Raw genomic sequence first — 16,809 nt, forward strand, 5'->3', positions numbered from 1 at the left:
TGTATTGACTTCAGTGATTCAAAGCCAGCGATATCAGTGCAAATTCGTCTCTGCTGCTTTTACCATTGCCCCTGTGAGGGGACACTAGACAGTTTATATTGACATGAAGTTGCCATATTCTCTCCATCCAGCTTGATTTATTTGTCCATTTTGCATTGTGAACTGTATTAAGACCAAAGACACCGAAGACCGACCTCACTGCAAACACATATTTCACATGATGACTATGTTTGTTTGCCATCTACAGACTTTGTCATTTGCTTTTTTACTTTGCCATTCATCACTCCGAGAGATGAAAATGTCAAACAGATGACATCACTGCTGCCGATAGATTTTTTCCCTCCCAAACAGGACCCTTGATTTGATAAAAACCGTGAAATCAATACCTAAAAAAAGACAACAATAAGAAACGGTGTCAGCGCATTCACATGGAGAAACAGGGTTATCGACACAGGGGAAAGGCAAAGAGGAGAATAAAATAATAGCAGAAGAGCGTCAGTGTCAATGGCCCTTAGCGGAAGGATAGATCAGCTGCTTTTACCCTTAAAAAGTGGCCTGATGTGACGTGCTGCAAAGGTCATTAAAAATTAAAGTTTTCAAACAGTTCGTCAAGTGACGTTGGATTTATAATTTGTACAGTTCAAGCTCTTGGCTTATGGATTCTTTCTTGGCATTAACTTCTGTAATTAGCACCTTTTTTTTGAGAAGCTGCTATAACATTTCCTCGCACAGCAGATTTAAGTGTTGTCTGTGCACATACAGTATATGCATAAATCTCTAGAATCCACCTCCAGGAAAAAATAAAAAACAAAAAAAAGACTGTCTATCCACAGCTTCATCTTTATTTTTAGAGTCTGGGTGCTGATGAGAGAGAGGAAAAAGCAAGGGAGTGAGAAAACAGCATCAAAAGTGGGGAGAAGGAGAGAGAGCAAGGGGAGAAGAAAAGAGAGGGATGAAAGAAGAGGGGAGAAAGATGGTCAGGGGGTTTGTGCTGGTTCCTCGGTGGTTCAGGAGAGTGGTAGAAAGAAATGCAATGTGATGAGAGTCCTTCCTCTGAGTGAGCCGAGGAGAGAGAGAGAGAGAGAAAGAGAGAGAGAGGGGGACGTAACCACACCAACCTCTCACTCGATGGGGGAGCAAAAGGGAGGGAGGGGGTGGCTCGGCTGCTACTGCCGTATAAAAAGCCATGCCTGAGTATCCGGCACCACAAACTCACCACACATACACATACACACTTACACACACACACACACACACACACACACACAGATCCAGTGGATGCTCTGTATCTCTCACACTCACCCACTCATCATTTTCTCTCTCTCTATTTCTCTCTCTCTGTCTCGCTCCCTCTGTCTCTCACTCCATTCCTCTGGGATCTGCATCCTTCTTGCTTCTTCTCACAAGTCAGATGTGTTTGTAAGTACGGGCTGAATGTCTCCCTGTGTATGCTTGGGTTTACTTAGGTCTTTTGTGTGTGTGAGTGACTGGTTGCCTACTTTAGTGTGACTCGGCAGAGCAGTGTGGAGTATCACGTGTATGTGGGTCTCTGTCTCACCCTCACACACTCGCCAGTCCTCTTGCAACTCTTCTCGGGATCTCTGGATCCCTTTCGTCGGTGACAGGCTCCCCACACCAAGCAGTCACCATTTCCGCCCCCGGGAGACCCACGCTGGCAGCGCAGCCCCTTCCCCGACTCAGCATCGGGAGGAAGACCCTGGTGGCGGCTGCTGTAGGGGTTATGCTGGTCCTGGTGCTGGTGGTCCTCATCCCCGTGCTCGTCAGCTCTGTCGGTACAGATGCCAGCCACTATGAGATGCTGGGCACCTGTCGTATGGTGTGCGACCCCTACCTGAACAAAGGAACTCCGGCCAGCAGCACCACTTCCACCGGTCTCCAGGCTGAGGCAGAGGCGTTAAGCGACCACAGCAACGTGCTTCCACCATCCACCTTACTGCAGGGCCCACAGGGGAAGCCTGGCAGGCCTGGCAAGCCCGGACCGCCCGGACCGCCGGGAGAACCGGGGCCACCAGGACCTGCAGGACCTCCTGGTGACAGAGGGGATCAGGGAAGGACTGGAATTTTAGGTCTGGGGGGGAACGGAGCTATCAGCACGGCCACCTACAGCACGGTGCCTCGGGTGGCCTTCTATGCAGGGCTTAAGAACCCCCACGAAGGCTACGAGATCCTCAAGTTTGATGATGTGGTCACCAACCTAGGCAACAACTATGATGGCATTTCGGGCAAGTTCATCTGCAGCATACCAGGCACATACTTCTTCATCTACCATGTGCTGATGAGAGGAGGGGATGGCACCAGCATGTGGGCAGACCTCTGCAAGAATGGCCAGGTTAGTGCTTTGAAACTTTTTCTGAGTTTCCTTTTCGTCAGTGTAAGCATGGTACCTGACTCCCCTGATGCTAACTCTCCTCCTCTTCCTCCTCTGTGGGGCTCTCTTATAAAAATCAAAGCAGGAAACGGATTTTTTTTAAAAAAAGGAAAAAAAAGCCGGTGAATAAAATGTGACATTGTAGGGCAAGCGTGCGCATCTGTCGTGCGCCTCCAAAGCCCAAAGCGCACAGCTGTGGTACCCAGCGCGCCTGGAGATAAAGATGTGTTAACTGATTGCAACCCGCGTCCCTTCATTGCATGATGTGTCCTGACATTGGCGTCCCGTGATCCAAAGGGCGGTCACAGTTTCGGGCTGAACAGGGAGTGCGCAATTGTATACTATTTTAATTTTAAGCATTAGGATTCATATCTAGAGGAATTGTATGAGTTTGTGTCGGAGTGTTACAGTATTTTAGAGGTGGAGTGACCAGGAAAAAGAATCTGCTGGAGTTGAAAATGGTTGATGTCTTCGCCTTGCATTTTATTTCATCACTATTATGTTATGTTTTAGTTATGATATTTATATTATTGTTAGGTTTATTATCATAATAAACGCCAGCCACGCTCATACAACTTTTAGACGGGCTTTGCTGGCTTGTCTGCGCTGAAAGTGTAAAGAGGGGAGGGGGAAATATTATAAATTCCACAATACTTGGACCAGAGCAGTCTGTGCAAGTCTACGAGAGTGTCTGCCAGCCGCTGCACCCATCTGTCTTTGCAGTCGTGTTAAATGCATTAGGACGTCTACATGATCTATTCAGGGCTTCTTTGATGCATCATTTTAATGGGTCTCTAATTTTATTTTGCGCCCCGGAGGGTCTTCACAGGTTGGTTAATGTGTGCCAGTGTACTTTGCAGCCTTCCGATCAGTCAGCGTCGGATCATCATCTTCAAACCGCCTTCGAAATACGTTTTGCATGTAAAAAGGTGGATGTTACGCCGTAGTTGTTGCGGATGGTGTTTGCTTTGTTCGCTCAGGCTGCAACTGCGTCTCTTTCATATCGTTTTTTCATATTTTTTTTTGGGTCAGTATTAGGACAAATATGAAACAGGAAAATGTATTAATGTTAAGGCAAAAACAGCCACGAGCATTTTTTAGTTTTTCACACTTGATCGCGAAAAAAAAAAAACGTCAGTGATGTGCAAAAAAAACAAGCACAATTTCAATACTTCATAAATAATAAAATTCTGTGTAAAAGTGTGAAAAAAACATCACGAGAAAGTCGGAGTTTAGGTGTGGCATTGGATTTCACACAACTCCAATTTTAACTGCATGCCCAGCTGCACTTTAATTCTTGCCACTGTAATCTTAAAGTGAATTATAGGCTTCACATGAAGACACTGTAATTGTAATGAGATATGCTGCTGGCAACAGGCATTTTTCTTATGCTAAGTGAGATCACACTTACCTCAGGGACACAGGAAATGCATCATTTGTAGTCTATTTCATGGACATTTGGTTGACCATAATCAGTTTGTGCTACAGTCAGAAACACAGAGCTCTGCATTGAGACGAGGTAAATAATATATAGAAGTTAAAATACACCAGATCTGATCCCCCAAAACTGTCATTTCACATAATATCACAGCCTCTCTGGCCTGTTTAACATCTACTGGCGGTAAAATTATTTCATCAAGTTTTTGCATGGAAAAAGGCATGTCTGATAATAACCACAGAGTAAGATATAAGAATAAATAGGTTTGGGATGTTAAATTACAAGTACAGTGCAGTACTAGTGCAGCATGGCAATAAAATAACAGCTGGCATTAACTCCACAGGGTGAACCTACAGTCTCACCAGGCAGCTAGAGGTTAATTCCTTTACCCTCGCCAAGTTCGAACCCAGAAAAAAAAAAAAAAGAGTTACAGCAATCGTCTTCTATATATAATTTCTCACTCAACAGTAATGTTTATGGGTGGGTGTAAAAGCATTGATATATAATAGGGGAAGAAGAACATATGTTCCTATAAAACACCTTCTGTTCCAGCTTCATTGTGCTCCCAAGGGGAGGGTGTGGAGGTACTTTAGTTAGACGCACGGTGTGCCTCTCCAGAGACCCACGTAATGTTTATAAAGTGGAAATTGCATCTCTTTCTTCGTTTCCCTTTGTCAGCTTATACAAAGACTTGCTGTCCTCTTCCTGTTGTGTTTATTAGGTTGTGTGTTTGGCTGATAGAGAAGACCCCAGAGCCCCAGTCTGTGTAAATGACTGTGAATGGTTATAAATGTTGGGCCAACTTATGCTACATCATTGATGAAGTGCTGAGAGTCAAACTGGAGCTCCTACATTCACACTGGTGCTTTACTCAGCTCATTAAAGCTGCAAAAAGCTACACTGTGAGTTGGGACAGAGGAGGCAAGGGAATTGCAGACAATACTAGTATTTTATCATCTTTTGGCTTTGGTGAAACAGCAGCTTTCCAGGCCCAGCAGTGCCGTTTCACTCCAGCATTTGCTCCTCCCACTCCAGGGGTCCTTACAAGCTGTCTCTAACATCAGCATCCTTTATTTCTCTTCTTCTTCTTCTTCTTCTTCTTCTTCTTCTTCTTCTTCTTCTTCTTCTTCTTCTTCTTCTTCTTCTTCTTCTTCTTCTTCTTCTTCTTCTTCTTCTTCTTCTTCTTCTTCTTCTTCTTCTTCTTCTTCTTCTTCTTCTTCTTCTTCTTCTTCTTCTTCTTCTTCTTCTTCTTCTTCTTCTTCTTCTTCTTCTTCTTCTTCTTCTTCTTCTTCTTCTTCTTCTTCTTCTTCTTCTTTGTCTTCGTCTTCGTCTTCTTCTTCCAGAGCTCAACACAAGAAGCCCAACGCTGTCCCCACAACTTTTGACACTTTTCAAGCTAGACCAAAAAGTGAGCTTCCTGGTAAACAAAACAAATAAGAAATCTATTTTCAGCACAGCACACTTCATCTGCTTTCCAAGTTCCTCTCCTTGCACTCTTTTGGCTTCTTTGTCGCACTGTTCTTTTTCTCGCCTGCCAAATATTTCAACCAATCCTAAACCCTCCCCCAGTAAATCTATGCTTTGCTATAACCTGTCTTGGACACATCCTAAGGGATACAGTAGCAACAATGAAGACACATCCAATGGATCCAGTAGAAGGGGGGAGAAAGAAAAGAGGATAGAAAGGACATAGTTATTGTGCTAGTGTGCCATCAAGTCGATTTAATTGTAATTAAAAAGCTTGAACCAGATCCAGGATGTGTTTGCGCGTCTCCTCTTCATTCCCTTCTTAATATTGTTATTAATTCGCAAAACCGTTTCAGAGTTAATTAAAAGCAATGACTTCAGCGTCAGTCTCTCAAGAGGACCATAGTGAATAATCACTCTGTCTCCTCCTTTAATAAGCTTCAACGTCCTTCGTGCACATGTCTCTTCCTTAGCAATTACCGCTGCAGTCTCCTCTTCCCATACACACACATGCTCACACTCGCTTGCCCCCCCTTCCCCTCCCGACCCACCCCAACTGTGCACTGCCCTCCATCTCTCCTCTATGTCAGGACTACAGAGCTCACTTTTCTAAAGGAGCAGAAAGTTTTCATTTTAAAAGGAAAAATTATTTAAAAAAAAGAAGAAGCTGGATCCCGATTGCGGTATCACAGAATCGATTTGTTAACACGCAACAGCATCAATATTTTTCATTGCTCTCAAGTGATGCATTGCACTATAACAGAATAAGTTAGTGTACCGTCCTGGGGGTTGGGGGCTGTGGGGGGCTTCAGTGTATCCTGTTGCTGTGAATCCAGGTGAAACCCGCATGTGGTGTTAATCCTGACATTAAACATACGAGCTGAGCCATCTGGATGAAGGTCTGCTCTGTTTGATTAGATTCTCTGCTCTAAAGAAAGCTTCGAACAACAAAAAAAGAGATTCCATTCAACAGCTTGACACAGGGCTGTGGTCTTTATTGATTTTTTTTTAATAAGTACTTTAAGCCATTTTCAGTTCAAAAACTAAAGATAACATTTTAATTCAAGCACTGAACACACAAGGTATCTACGCACACATACAGCAATACTTAGACTTGATTGATTTTAAAATTCTGGTAATGTTCAGACCTGCTATTCTTCATCATGGTCAGACTTCAGCACTGAGAGGCCTCTGTGTGTCTGCCTGGTGTAACAGAGAGACCCTGTCTGAAATAGACAGAAAGGGTTTGAGAGAGCCACCCTCAGTCCCTCAGCCTCTTTGCCCTCGGTATTGATCCACTTATGTGTGTGTGTGTGTGCATGCATGTGCGTGCATGTCTTTCCTTCTTCTGACAGACCCATTTCTTTCTGTGTGATGTATACCGTGGCATATCTTCTATAATCAGCCAGAGAGGTAGTGGAGGCGGACCTTTGGCCTTGATCTGCTGTGTAATTGGACACTGGATTTGACACTTGGCCGAGTGGAACATTAGAGCTGGTCTAATTAGGTGCGAGGGCTATCAAATGAAGATTGGCCCATGTTGTTAGGAAATACCACACAGATTGGAAATGTCAAGATGACATCAGGCTGTCATCTGCAAGCATGGGGAAGAAAATCTATCATTTATTGGTGAAGTTTCAAAACTTGCCTGGAAACTGCCCACACCACTTGTCTGTAATAATTCCAATACTTTAAAACATTTTACACTAAGCTCCTCAAGTAGAGAGCCATTAGAGTCCAGCAGTGCACACTCCTACTGCGCTGGCATTTCAGATTAAGTAGCTCATGAAATACTGCTATAATGTCTCATGTATTTGTGAGAGAAAAAACATACGGTCTAAAATAGGCTATGGATTGTCTCCTGTGGCTGGCTGACTCAAGGATGCTATGGTGTTGACTCACAAGACTTCTTTATTATAATGAGGGCCATATGGGAGATAGACAAGTGCCCCTGGCCCTCTTATGCAAACATCCCTCTCTCCGTCTCTCCCCACGCCCCTGACATTTAGCCGGACCCTGAATTCAGTCTTCAGTGATACCAACAATTATCCTCTCCCTTTTCACGGGAAAGCAGCAAGTCAATGGCTTCAAATGACTCACAGTCTGCTACATAAATCAATATGTTTAACACCTTCGCCGTCTTTCGTAAAACATCAACAATCACCCAGTGAGAGGATGGGATCGACTGCTGTATAAAAAATGCATGTCATAGCAAAGCTGACAGTCTGCCTCTCATCCAACACTTACAGAAACTCTCTTTGCCTCTTTTTCTTTTCATTTAAGAAAAAAGGGAACATCTCGGTGCCTCAGGGTTACTAGGAAGCACACTGGAAAAACAGGCTTAGTGTGAACAAAGGTTGAAAATTTTGCAGTAAAAGTCTCTACTGGGAGCAGTGATTGTGGTTTTGGTGTTGTGGGTGCGAGACAGACAGTGCTGGGTATCTCAGTAATTAACTGAGCGTGATGAGTCAGACACAAGAGAGAAAAGAGTGGCTGGATTGCAGGTCAAAGTTGATGCCTCCTTTCCCCACCACTGTTTCTCTCTGACAAGCCTCTTTCCCTGGTTCTTTCAAGAGAAGCTGTCTTGATTTCATCCTCTTTGTCACCACTGCTACAAATGTGATACTGTTGTTGTGGCCTCTCGAAGGCTTCTACTGTATTTGGATCACATATCAGCGGTGCATGTGATAAACTAAATGCCTTACACCAGACTCACCTTTAGCATTATTGTTAGCAATTTCATAAACTGCAGGAGGTTTGTGTAGCAAAGTCATTCGGTTTCAAAGGAGGCTGAGCAGGTACAAAGAGAACAGCTGGTGAAATTAATTCAGGGAGCTTTTTCCTACTCTCGTCTGACAGATGGCAAATCTCCTGTTACCATTTCATTCCTCTTATCATGTTTTCACTTAGGTTCCTCTGACAAATAAACCTGTAACACATGAGAGCCGACACTTTCTGACACGACAATTCTTTTGCAACCAATCGTAATTTCCTGTTCTCATTATTTCAGTAACACTGCATCTTGTCTGTATGCGTGTGCACAAAAATGCATGTTGATTGTCCTTTCTCCACTGTGTTTGTAATGTAAAATGTTAGAGATCAGGCTCAATAGCATGGGGGCAAGGTATCTAAGCTGCAATTAAGCATGCAGTTCACGGCTGGAATGTTCAAACACAATTAGAAGGCAGTACACTTTGATTTAAAGAGGACCAATAGACTCGTTGATCCAAAATGGAGGCTCAATATCAAGTCAACAAATCCCTGACAGAGAAGCTGTGAGACATGTCCTTGTCACAGTGACAAAGCCTTTTGTAAGATGTCCCACTGGGATGATACTGCCTCCTCCTGCACCAGCGACAACAGATATAACTTCAAATAGTCGTGGTTTTCGTAAACAGCGTTCTAATAAGGGTTTAGATCAGAAGCACACTACAGCTGCGGGATGAAGCTAATGTAAAAATTAATCTCAGATTCCTCACATAAACACCCATTTCATATATGTTCAGTTATACAGTGCTCAAGTTAGGAGAATCCACACTGCACATATTATCTTTTAAACCCAAGTGCAGCATAGAATTTCTCCACTTGAATATTATTCAATCAAAGCCATCACATTGAAGATATGACGGATGCAAACACGCACGAGGAGCCGCAAGGAAGGCAACATCGCCTGACACTTCATTTACCATCGCTGGAGTCGGCGCTTACAGCCTCATGCTTTGTTTGTCTTGTCAAAGTTCCTCTACATATTCTGCGTCAAGGTCACGCACTGCACATTTGTCTGTTTGTCCTGCTCATCCCTCGCTATACTGTACATCTGCCATTTCCTGCATTTGAACCTCAGATTCCTAACAAGCTCCTTGTGTGCATTGGAGACCAAAGAGAAAAAAAAAGAAAAATAGCTCCAATAGGAGCTCCCTGATCATTATTTCAAGAATAGTGAGACTTTATTCATGCGTGCTTATCATTGAAAGCAAACGAAGGAGGCCTAGACTGCGGCAGTTAGTCTCAGAAGGGGATAAAAATCATTAGAGCAAAGAAACAAAACAAAAATATCATTGTGGAAGACCTAGAAGGATTTCAGGGAAGTTTGCTTCCACCAGGGCTTTGCTCATTCTTTCTCTGTTAAAGGAAAATGCTATATTTATATTGTCCCCCTTCTCCCCGCCATAAAAACATAAATCATGCACATAAAGACAGCTTAAATTTAACTCCTTAAATAGCAAATGAAGAGAATAATTTAAAGGTATTACACATCTGTGACATTGCCAGAGGTCTCCAGGTTCTGTGTGAACACCCGGAAAGTAAATATTTTGATAAAGTTTCATTAAAAATCCCCACTGACAAATCCTCCTGAGCCGTCATCACCCGCTCCCTCACCAACCCAATGTGGTAACCCTCTAATAGGATGGTGTTGACTTTGCACGCTGGGGGCGCATCAAATCATATTAATATGCTCCGGACGCTGGCATCTCAGAATCAGAACAGGAGGCTTTGTTTGCACATCGATATGAGCTGTGCGAGATTTAATCAGGAGGATAAACAATAAAAAAAAGTACAATATTCCATATATTACTCCTGCATCTTAAAACTCTCCTCAGAATTTAATTAGCAGTTACAGCACCTGCACATTTCATACCAACGTGACTGTCACTGTCCATGGTATGTTGTAAAAAAGTTGGATAAAACTTCCTCGCCTCTTTGAATATAAAGTATGTGATCTGGAAGATATAGTAGTCCCTCTCTATGCAGCTGGAGGAAGGTCATTTAGATTGAAATGTTGCCGAGCTTGATTCTCTTTTAAATTAATCTGGCTCACTATTGAAGTTTTGTATATGCCCCTTCTTGCCCATTTCACCTTTCATTATAACACTGAGTTTTTATTCTAAATCACTGAAAATAAATCTGTTGAGATGGCAAAGTGTCAACCTTGCTGCTCTCTACTTCACAGCTCAATGCGGTGAGCTGAAGGCCATGCAAAGAACAGTTCTTGCTTTGAAAATCATTCAGAGAATGTCTGATATATCGTAAGAGGACTTCATTGTCATATTGGCCTATGACTAACAGATTAGTAATGATATAATAGCACAGCTTTATGTAAGTAATTAAAAATGTTATATTAGAAATATGCTGCAGTCTGTGTATTTAATGTTGAATCATAGAAAACCAATTAATAATGGTCATAAATATTATGTTATCCTATCAAAGTTGAAGTGTTGTGAAGAGATGTTCTGTACAGTAATACAGTGTTACCCACATAGTGAAGCATGAAGCCTGGTTTGGTCGCGTGTCACAGAAATGGCACCTTTCCACTCAAATGCTTGAGTGTTAGTGGTGCTGCAAAGACTCTAGCCTCTAGTGTAACTATCTGTTTGTTATTGCTCAGGAGAAAAACACTTAAGACTCTTACATGCTTTCAAACTATTTAATATCCAGATCTTAAAAAAGTTTGCTTTTTTAATAAGACTTTCACATCTATGCACACGGTGACACCTTATAATAAGGGAACAAATCCAATATAATGGATTATAAAACACTAATATACTTAAAAATTCCCTCAAGACATGTATTAAGACTTATACAAATAGTCTTCTTGGATCAATAATGCGTGTCTGACATGTTTTTGTCCACAAATAAAGGCATCTACCTTATTAAAAAAAAACAGAATCTATGAATATGCAAATTGTGCCCATCTATAAATATCAAAAAAAGAAAGTTGCGATGTAACAAATCATGGTCGTAGGTCAGCCCTTTAAAATCTGATTTTCAATGAGCACAGAGAAACTTTCAGTAGATAAATGTGAAAACATTTTCTCATGTCGAACTCTGCACATACGCATTCTGTACAGTGAAGCTCAAACATCCAGTTGTAGGAACAAGAAGAAAAACAGATGAGCAGAGGAGGAATTTAAGTAATGCTTATGCTCAACATGTCTCATGAAACCTGTGAAACAGATTTTATTTAACACTGTGAATCGTCAACCAGTAGCTGACGTGCGACAGTTAAGTTTAGTCAACATCAGGTCACTTTTATGTTAAGGCACCAAAACAACTTGGTTATGATTAAGAAAAGAAGGTCGTGGTTTGGCTTACCGGGACACAAACACCAGGTGAAAGTCTTGGGTTTTGGGACCCATCCACCACCCTGACCCTGATTTCCTTTTATGCGCCAGATGTCATATCTACAGTAACAAATACTGTACATGGGTTTTATACGAATAAGAGCGCATTACTTTATGTATGACCAGTGTATGAGGACAGCCTGAACTATTGCATGACTCATACCCATACTTTCATGCATGAAATGATGCAGGATGTATCGTGAATCCCTTCACATTAACAAATAAGTCACTATGACTTTATCTGATTAGTTCACACTTAACATATATCTCACCAGTCAAGGAATGTGAATTCACAGTAACTTCAAAGAAACTATCTGGATTCCTCCTACATAAAAGTTTATTTCAGGATCACACATCTGCTCAGCCTATGATAAAAAAAAAAAAACAGAAGCGTCAAATTTCTATGAGAATAGAATTTTTTCACAACATAGTGGGTGGAAGAAGATGTTTGGGTTTGTTGAAAGCAGTGCAGCTTGCACACATCTGATATATCTCCTCTAATTTATCACCAGCTGAGTGGTTTTAATGCATCTTCATGGATGAACTGGGAATTAACATTCTATAACTGATGTTCTGTGAATTAATCACAAAGTTATAGTGACTTGATTATTTCTTTATGGTCAAAAGGAATCCATGCTACATCCTGCATTGAAGTATCATGTTACCGTTGAGCATAACTTAAGTGTATGATTTCTACCCTTGTTATACAGCGTTACCTCATACACCTGTGTTTACAACAGCAGGTTGGTAAAAATCTATCAAGGGTGAGATGGGGGTTAGGCCTTCACAGCTACATTCAACATTTAGAGTAAAAACACAAAAATACTAAAACAACAAAATGGAAACGATCCCTGGGCTTTTAAATACATATTTCATTAATTGGGCGAAATAAATAAATATATATAACATAGGTATACAATTTATCACTTTAGAAGTACCTGTTCCAGGCTCCCTGTTAAACTTGGCAACAGTGATACTTTCTGTCTGTAAGTGGCCTCTAACATTTGTCAGTATGCCGATTGTGTGTACTCTTTAAATCGGCTTACTAATTATCGGGCAGTCCTCTTTGTCGCCTGTTGGGCCATCTTGTCGACACCGGCTCACAAAGCCATGATTTCAAGCTGTGTGGATAAACACAGAGCCACGGTCCAGAATGAGACCCGATAATGAGCCACAAGAAAATACTTCAAATGCACGTAAACTATTGATTTTGATTCAACCTTACTGACCAGACTAAGTGACTAATTGGCGTATTTCACCAATGGATACTTTAAAGGATGTACAGTGCCTTGTATTTTCATCTCAGAGAAAGTAATGACATTTTGGTCCGATTCTGTTCCATTTAAGTTTTGACTCATGGTTCTCTTTGTAAGTAATGTTTAATAGTTTAACACTGAGATACTGCGCAGACTGTAAGCATTTGGAGAGTGGCACATTTTTGGTTGTTTTGCTCTGAAACAATCCCTATGAGGTCAAGGTACCAAGTTTAATTTAGCATCTATATTGGGTGGACAGTTTAGAAATGATTACCCTTTTTATAGTCAATTTTAGGTCACCAACGTTACCTGGGAGATACACATCAAAGGTCTCATATTGTGAAATGTGAGATTTCCATGTCTTTTTTTTTATTTATTATAAAGCAGGTAAAGGTGTATAATATAAATACTGTTAAAGTATCAAAACGCTCAATCCACAGAGAAATGCACACAGCCCGTACTCAGAAACTGTGTCTTTAAAATGAGCCGTCAGGACTTCTGTACTGTTGTGATGTCAGAACTGTACTACATAGGTTGATAGTGCTGCTACAGTGCTGTTACAGTCATTCCCCAGCTGCAGAGATGGTGCAGTCGCGAAGAACGCAGATGCTGACCAATCAGAATATCCATTCATCCATCTTCAACCGCTTGTCCCTATTGGGGCCGCGGGGGGTGTTGGAGCCAATCCCAGCTGACATTGGGTGTGACACCCTGGACAGGATGCCAGTTTATTGCAGGGCCAATCAGAGCAGACAAGGCTTTTTCAGGAGGAGGGCTTAAAGAGACAGGCGCCAAAACGGAGCATTTCAGACAGAGGGTGAATGCAGGTATATTCAGACAGACAATATGAAAACACATGCTCTGTCAGAGCTGTTCTGCAGCCAGATTCAGTTCTTGCTTGTTTTCGGAGCCTTTTTTGCCTTCTGTCTGGTCTTCAGCAACTGATGCACATGCTAAGTAGGACTGAGATCAAGTTAATTAAGAACACTGGCCATGATACCTCCTTGGTTGTCTGAACAAATTTACAGGTTTTGCCTTTTTTTTAGGCTCCAGAGGGAGCTGCACAAAATCTGATTGTCTCAAGTGATGTCAGTTGAGGGAAGTAAGTAAGGTCACCAAACCGCTGTAGTTGTAGTTGAGCTGCATTGCAGGTAGTCTGGCTTATCGGATGTAGAGTGCTGGGATCTCCTTTCGCTATATACAGTATTTTGCAAGGGCATCATCTGCCTAGCTCTGCCCAAGATGATTGTGATTGGTTTAAAGAAATACAAACAAACTGGAGCCTTTTTTTCCTTCTATACCAAAATGATAAGTCAGTGGTGTCTGCGATATACTGTGGCCCCAGGTTTTAACAAGAAAGAAGACTGCATGGAATAAAAAAAGAATGTTAATGATCATTTGCAGTATTCTTCATTTCAGTCCAAATACTAACAGGGTTTTCACTTTACCGCAGAGGGCTTACATTTAGGACTGTTCTATGGAGGATCATATTTAATTAGGCCTCAGCAAAAAATGGCACACACTGTATTTGTGACCTTCATTATATATGTACCTGCTGGTTTCTCCTAACTTTCTACTCACCCTCCTTCGATTTAATTAATAAGTATGGTATTCGTCAAAGAGAAGGCTACAAACAGCTATACGTCTTAAAAATTGCAACTTGACAAAAAGCATTTTGTAGAAGTCCGGTTGATAACATGTCTCTCTGTCGCACGCGCGCGCGCGCACACACACACACACAGCTATTGTTCCAATGCCCATTTGGCACTGCAGCTACAATGTCCTCCCCAGAGAGAGCGCGCATGTTTGTGGTGGAGGTCTTAATTAGCAAGGACAGGTTATTTAGAAACCACACCAAACTGGCAGGATACACACATACACATACAGACACACACATGCAAACATAATTCTATTAAGACTCTTTTCATTATATGAAATATTTCTGCTTATATTCAGAGGGCGATTCGGTGTTTCTTTTATTTTATTTCTCAGGAATTTCCAGCACAATGAGATGCCCACGGAGCCAGACTTGTTTTTTCTGAGACTTTTTCTTTCTGTGAACCTTTTGTTCCAGGGTTGAATGTTAGGTCTTCTGTAGAAGACTGCTGGCTTGATTAAGGCCATAAATCTGTTTGACAGAAAGGCCTGAGTTTGACTGACCCTCTGGTTGGTCCTGTAGGTTATATCAAAATGAAGAACTATTCATGCCACTGTAGTGTCCTGTAAATCATTTACCTTTATGACATTTAGAATTTTATATTTTTTTTATTGAATTATGTTTTCATAAAAAGAAATGTGGGTACATTTTGCTACAAAAATGTCAGTCTCTTTCAGATTAGTGACGTTTGCCCCTCCGTTACTTCTGCCAGAGCATCTTTTTTGTTTGTTTTGTTTTAACAATTAAACTCACATTATTTTTTTTTGCTAGTTTGTTAAAAGATATCTTAAAACCGGATTCATTGATTAATACAAATAAGTCGTTGGTGGAGATCTGAATCCAGACATGGCTCTGGGAATTCTCTAAAGGATTTTTTATCATTGTGAAATGGGACATTTTTTTAATATGTTCACTATTTTCTCTATATTGATATTGATATGAAATTCGGAACGTGTTCTTCTTCTTATTATTATTGTTATAATTAAAATAGCAAATGTAGAGGAGTTGCAGCCTTGGTGGAGATACATATGTGAGTGCTCAAAGTACTGATTCACAATAATGGAGCCAGCAGTGAACATAATATCTGTCCAGCCTTGTAAGTAGTATGAGAGAATGACAACTTGTTTAGAGAATTTTCCTTAATGAATTAAGCCAATATTCTAAAATGTACTGGAGCTTACAGTCCTACCCATTCTCCTACATGTCCGTCTGTCCCTGTTCTTCCAGGTTCGTGCCAGCGCCATCGCCCAAGATGCTGACCAGAACTATGACTACGCCTCCAACAGCGTCATCCTCCATCTGGACGCAGGGGATGAGGTCTACATCAAACTGGACGGAGGCAAAGCCCATGGAGGAAACAACAATAAGTACAGCACCTTCTCTGGCTTCATCCTCTACGCAGACTGAGAACAGACAGACACAGTCAGACAGGAAGAGATTGAAAGAAAGAGTTGGGGTGTAGGGCGTTTGTGTGTGTGTGTGTGTTAAAAGCTGGAATGCTTTCTAGTTTTTCCTAATTCTTTCCATCATCACGGACACCTCTGCTTTATATCCATCAGCCAAGTCATCCAGGCTCTGTAGCCGAGTCTGGATGCAAAGCTCCTGAGGACACACTGAGAGGGGCCGGGCGGGAGGAGTGTGATTTGGGGTGGAGGTGGGCTGGTTTTACTACGCTCCTCGCCACGATGCCGACGTGTCAGAAGCTCCTCGCTATCAGTGTCTCTCCTCTCCAGCCCTGCTCCATTGCACAGAAATATCAACTACAAAAATGAAAAGCCTGCAAAGGAGGATGATCTCATCTCTTGTCTCCACAGTGGCAACAGCCGACTATACGTCAGTGGACTCGACTGACTGAAACCCGTAGTGTTGTTCCGTGCAATTTTCCTTTGAGTGTGTTTTTATTTTGTAGACATGCATAATATTCTACACAAATGAAATTTAAAAAAGAGAATATATTTGTCCCTTGTGAAGATATCCTGTTTGACTGCGAGAACTGATTTGTGAGATGTTATTTGTGATGCAGCTCAGACAACTAACAGTTGGAAAGAAATCTATAAGACTGTCAGTATTTCATGACAGTGGGTGTTTTTCTTTTTCGCTGGGTACAGCAAGGTAACTATATATTGTTCATGTGGAGAATAACAATACATTCTGCACAGTACCTTCCAATGTATCTGAAAAGGAAACATCTCATATAGATAATATCCTTTCCACGAACCACCTCACACTGTTTTGCAGCCAATGTCCTGCTGCAGTTTGGATTCAAAGTAGAGTTGAAGTCGTCTCCTGTTGTAGTTTTATGTAGATGCTCTACTCTGCACCACCAGCCGTGTTATAAAGCAAAATCTTCAGATTCAGAGCTAACCTAGTTGAAGAGTTCTTTCTCTTGTGCTGTGCTGACCTCTGAGACTCCGAGAGTGCTGTAAAAAAAAGAAGAAAAAAACGGCTTCTGAAGCGGAGGGTTGGGGGGGTGGGGATGG

The 16,809-nt window shown here is 41.7% G+C and overlaps 1 protein-coding gene across 1 annotated transcript; it reads left to right on the forward strand.

The window, feature by feature from the left end:
- Window positions 1-1,623: 1,623 nt before the first annotated feature.
- On the forward strand, window positions 1,624-15,736 carry LOC310960344 (C1q-related factor-like; the record flags this gene model as incomplete). The annotated part of the gene is made up of 2 exons (XM_083932023.1): window positions 1,624-2,350; window positions 15,557-15,736. The coding sequence occupies exons 1-2, from the start codon at window positions 1,742-1,744 to the stop codon at window positions 15,734-15,736; spliced, it is 789 nt and encodes a 262-aa protein (XP_083788149.1). The 5' UTR covers window positions 1,624-1,741.
- Window positions 15,737-16,809: the final 1,073 nt, after the last annotated feature.

The sequence above is a fragment of the Echiichthys vipera genome (genome assembly GCF_963691815.1).
Source record: "Echiichthys vipera genome assembly, chromosome: 17".
Taxonomy (NCBI): Eukaryota; Metazoa; Chordata; class Actinopteri; order Perciformes; family Trachinidae; genus Echiichthys; species Echiichthys vipera.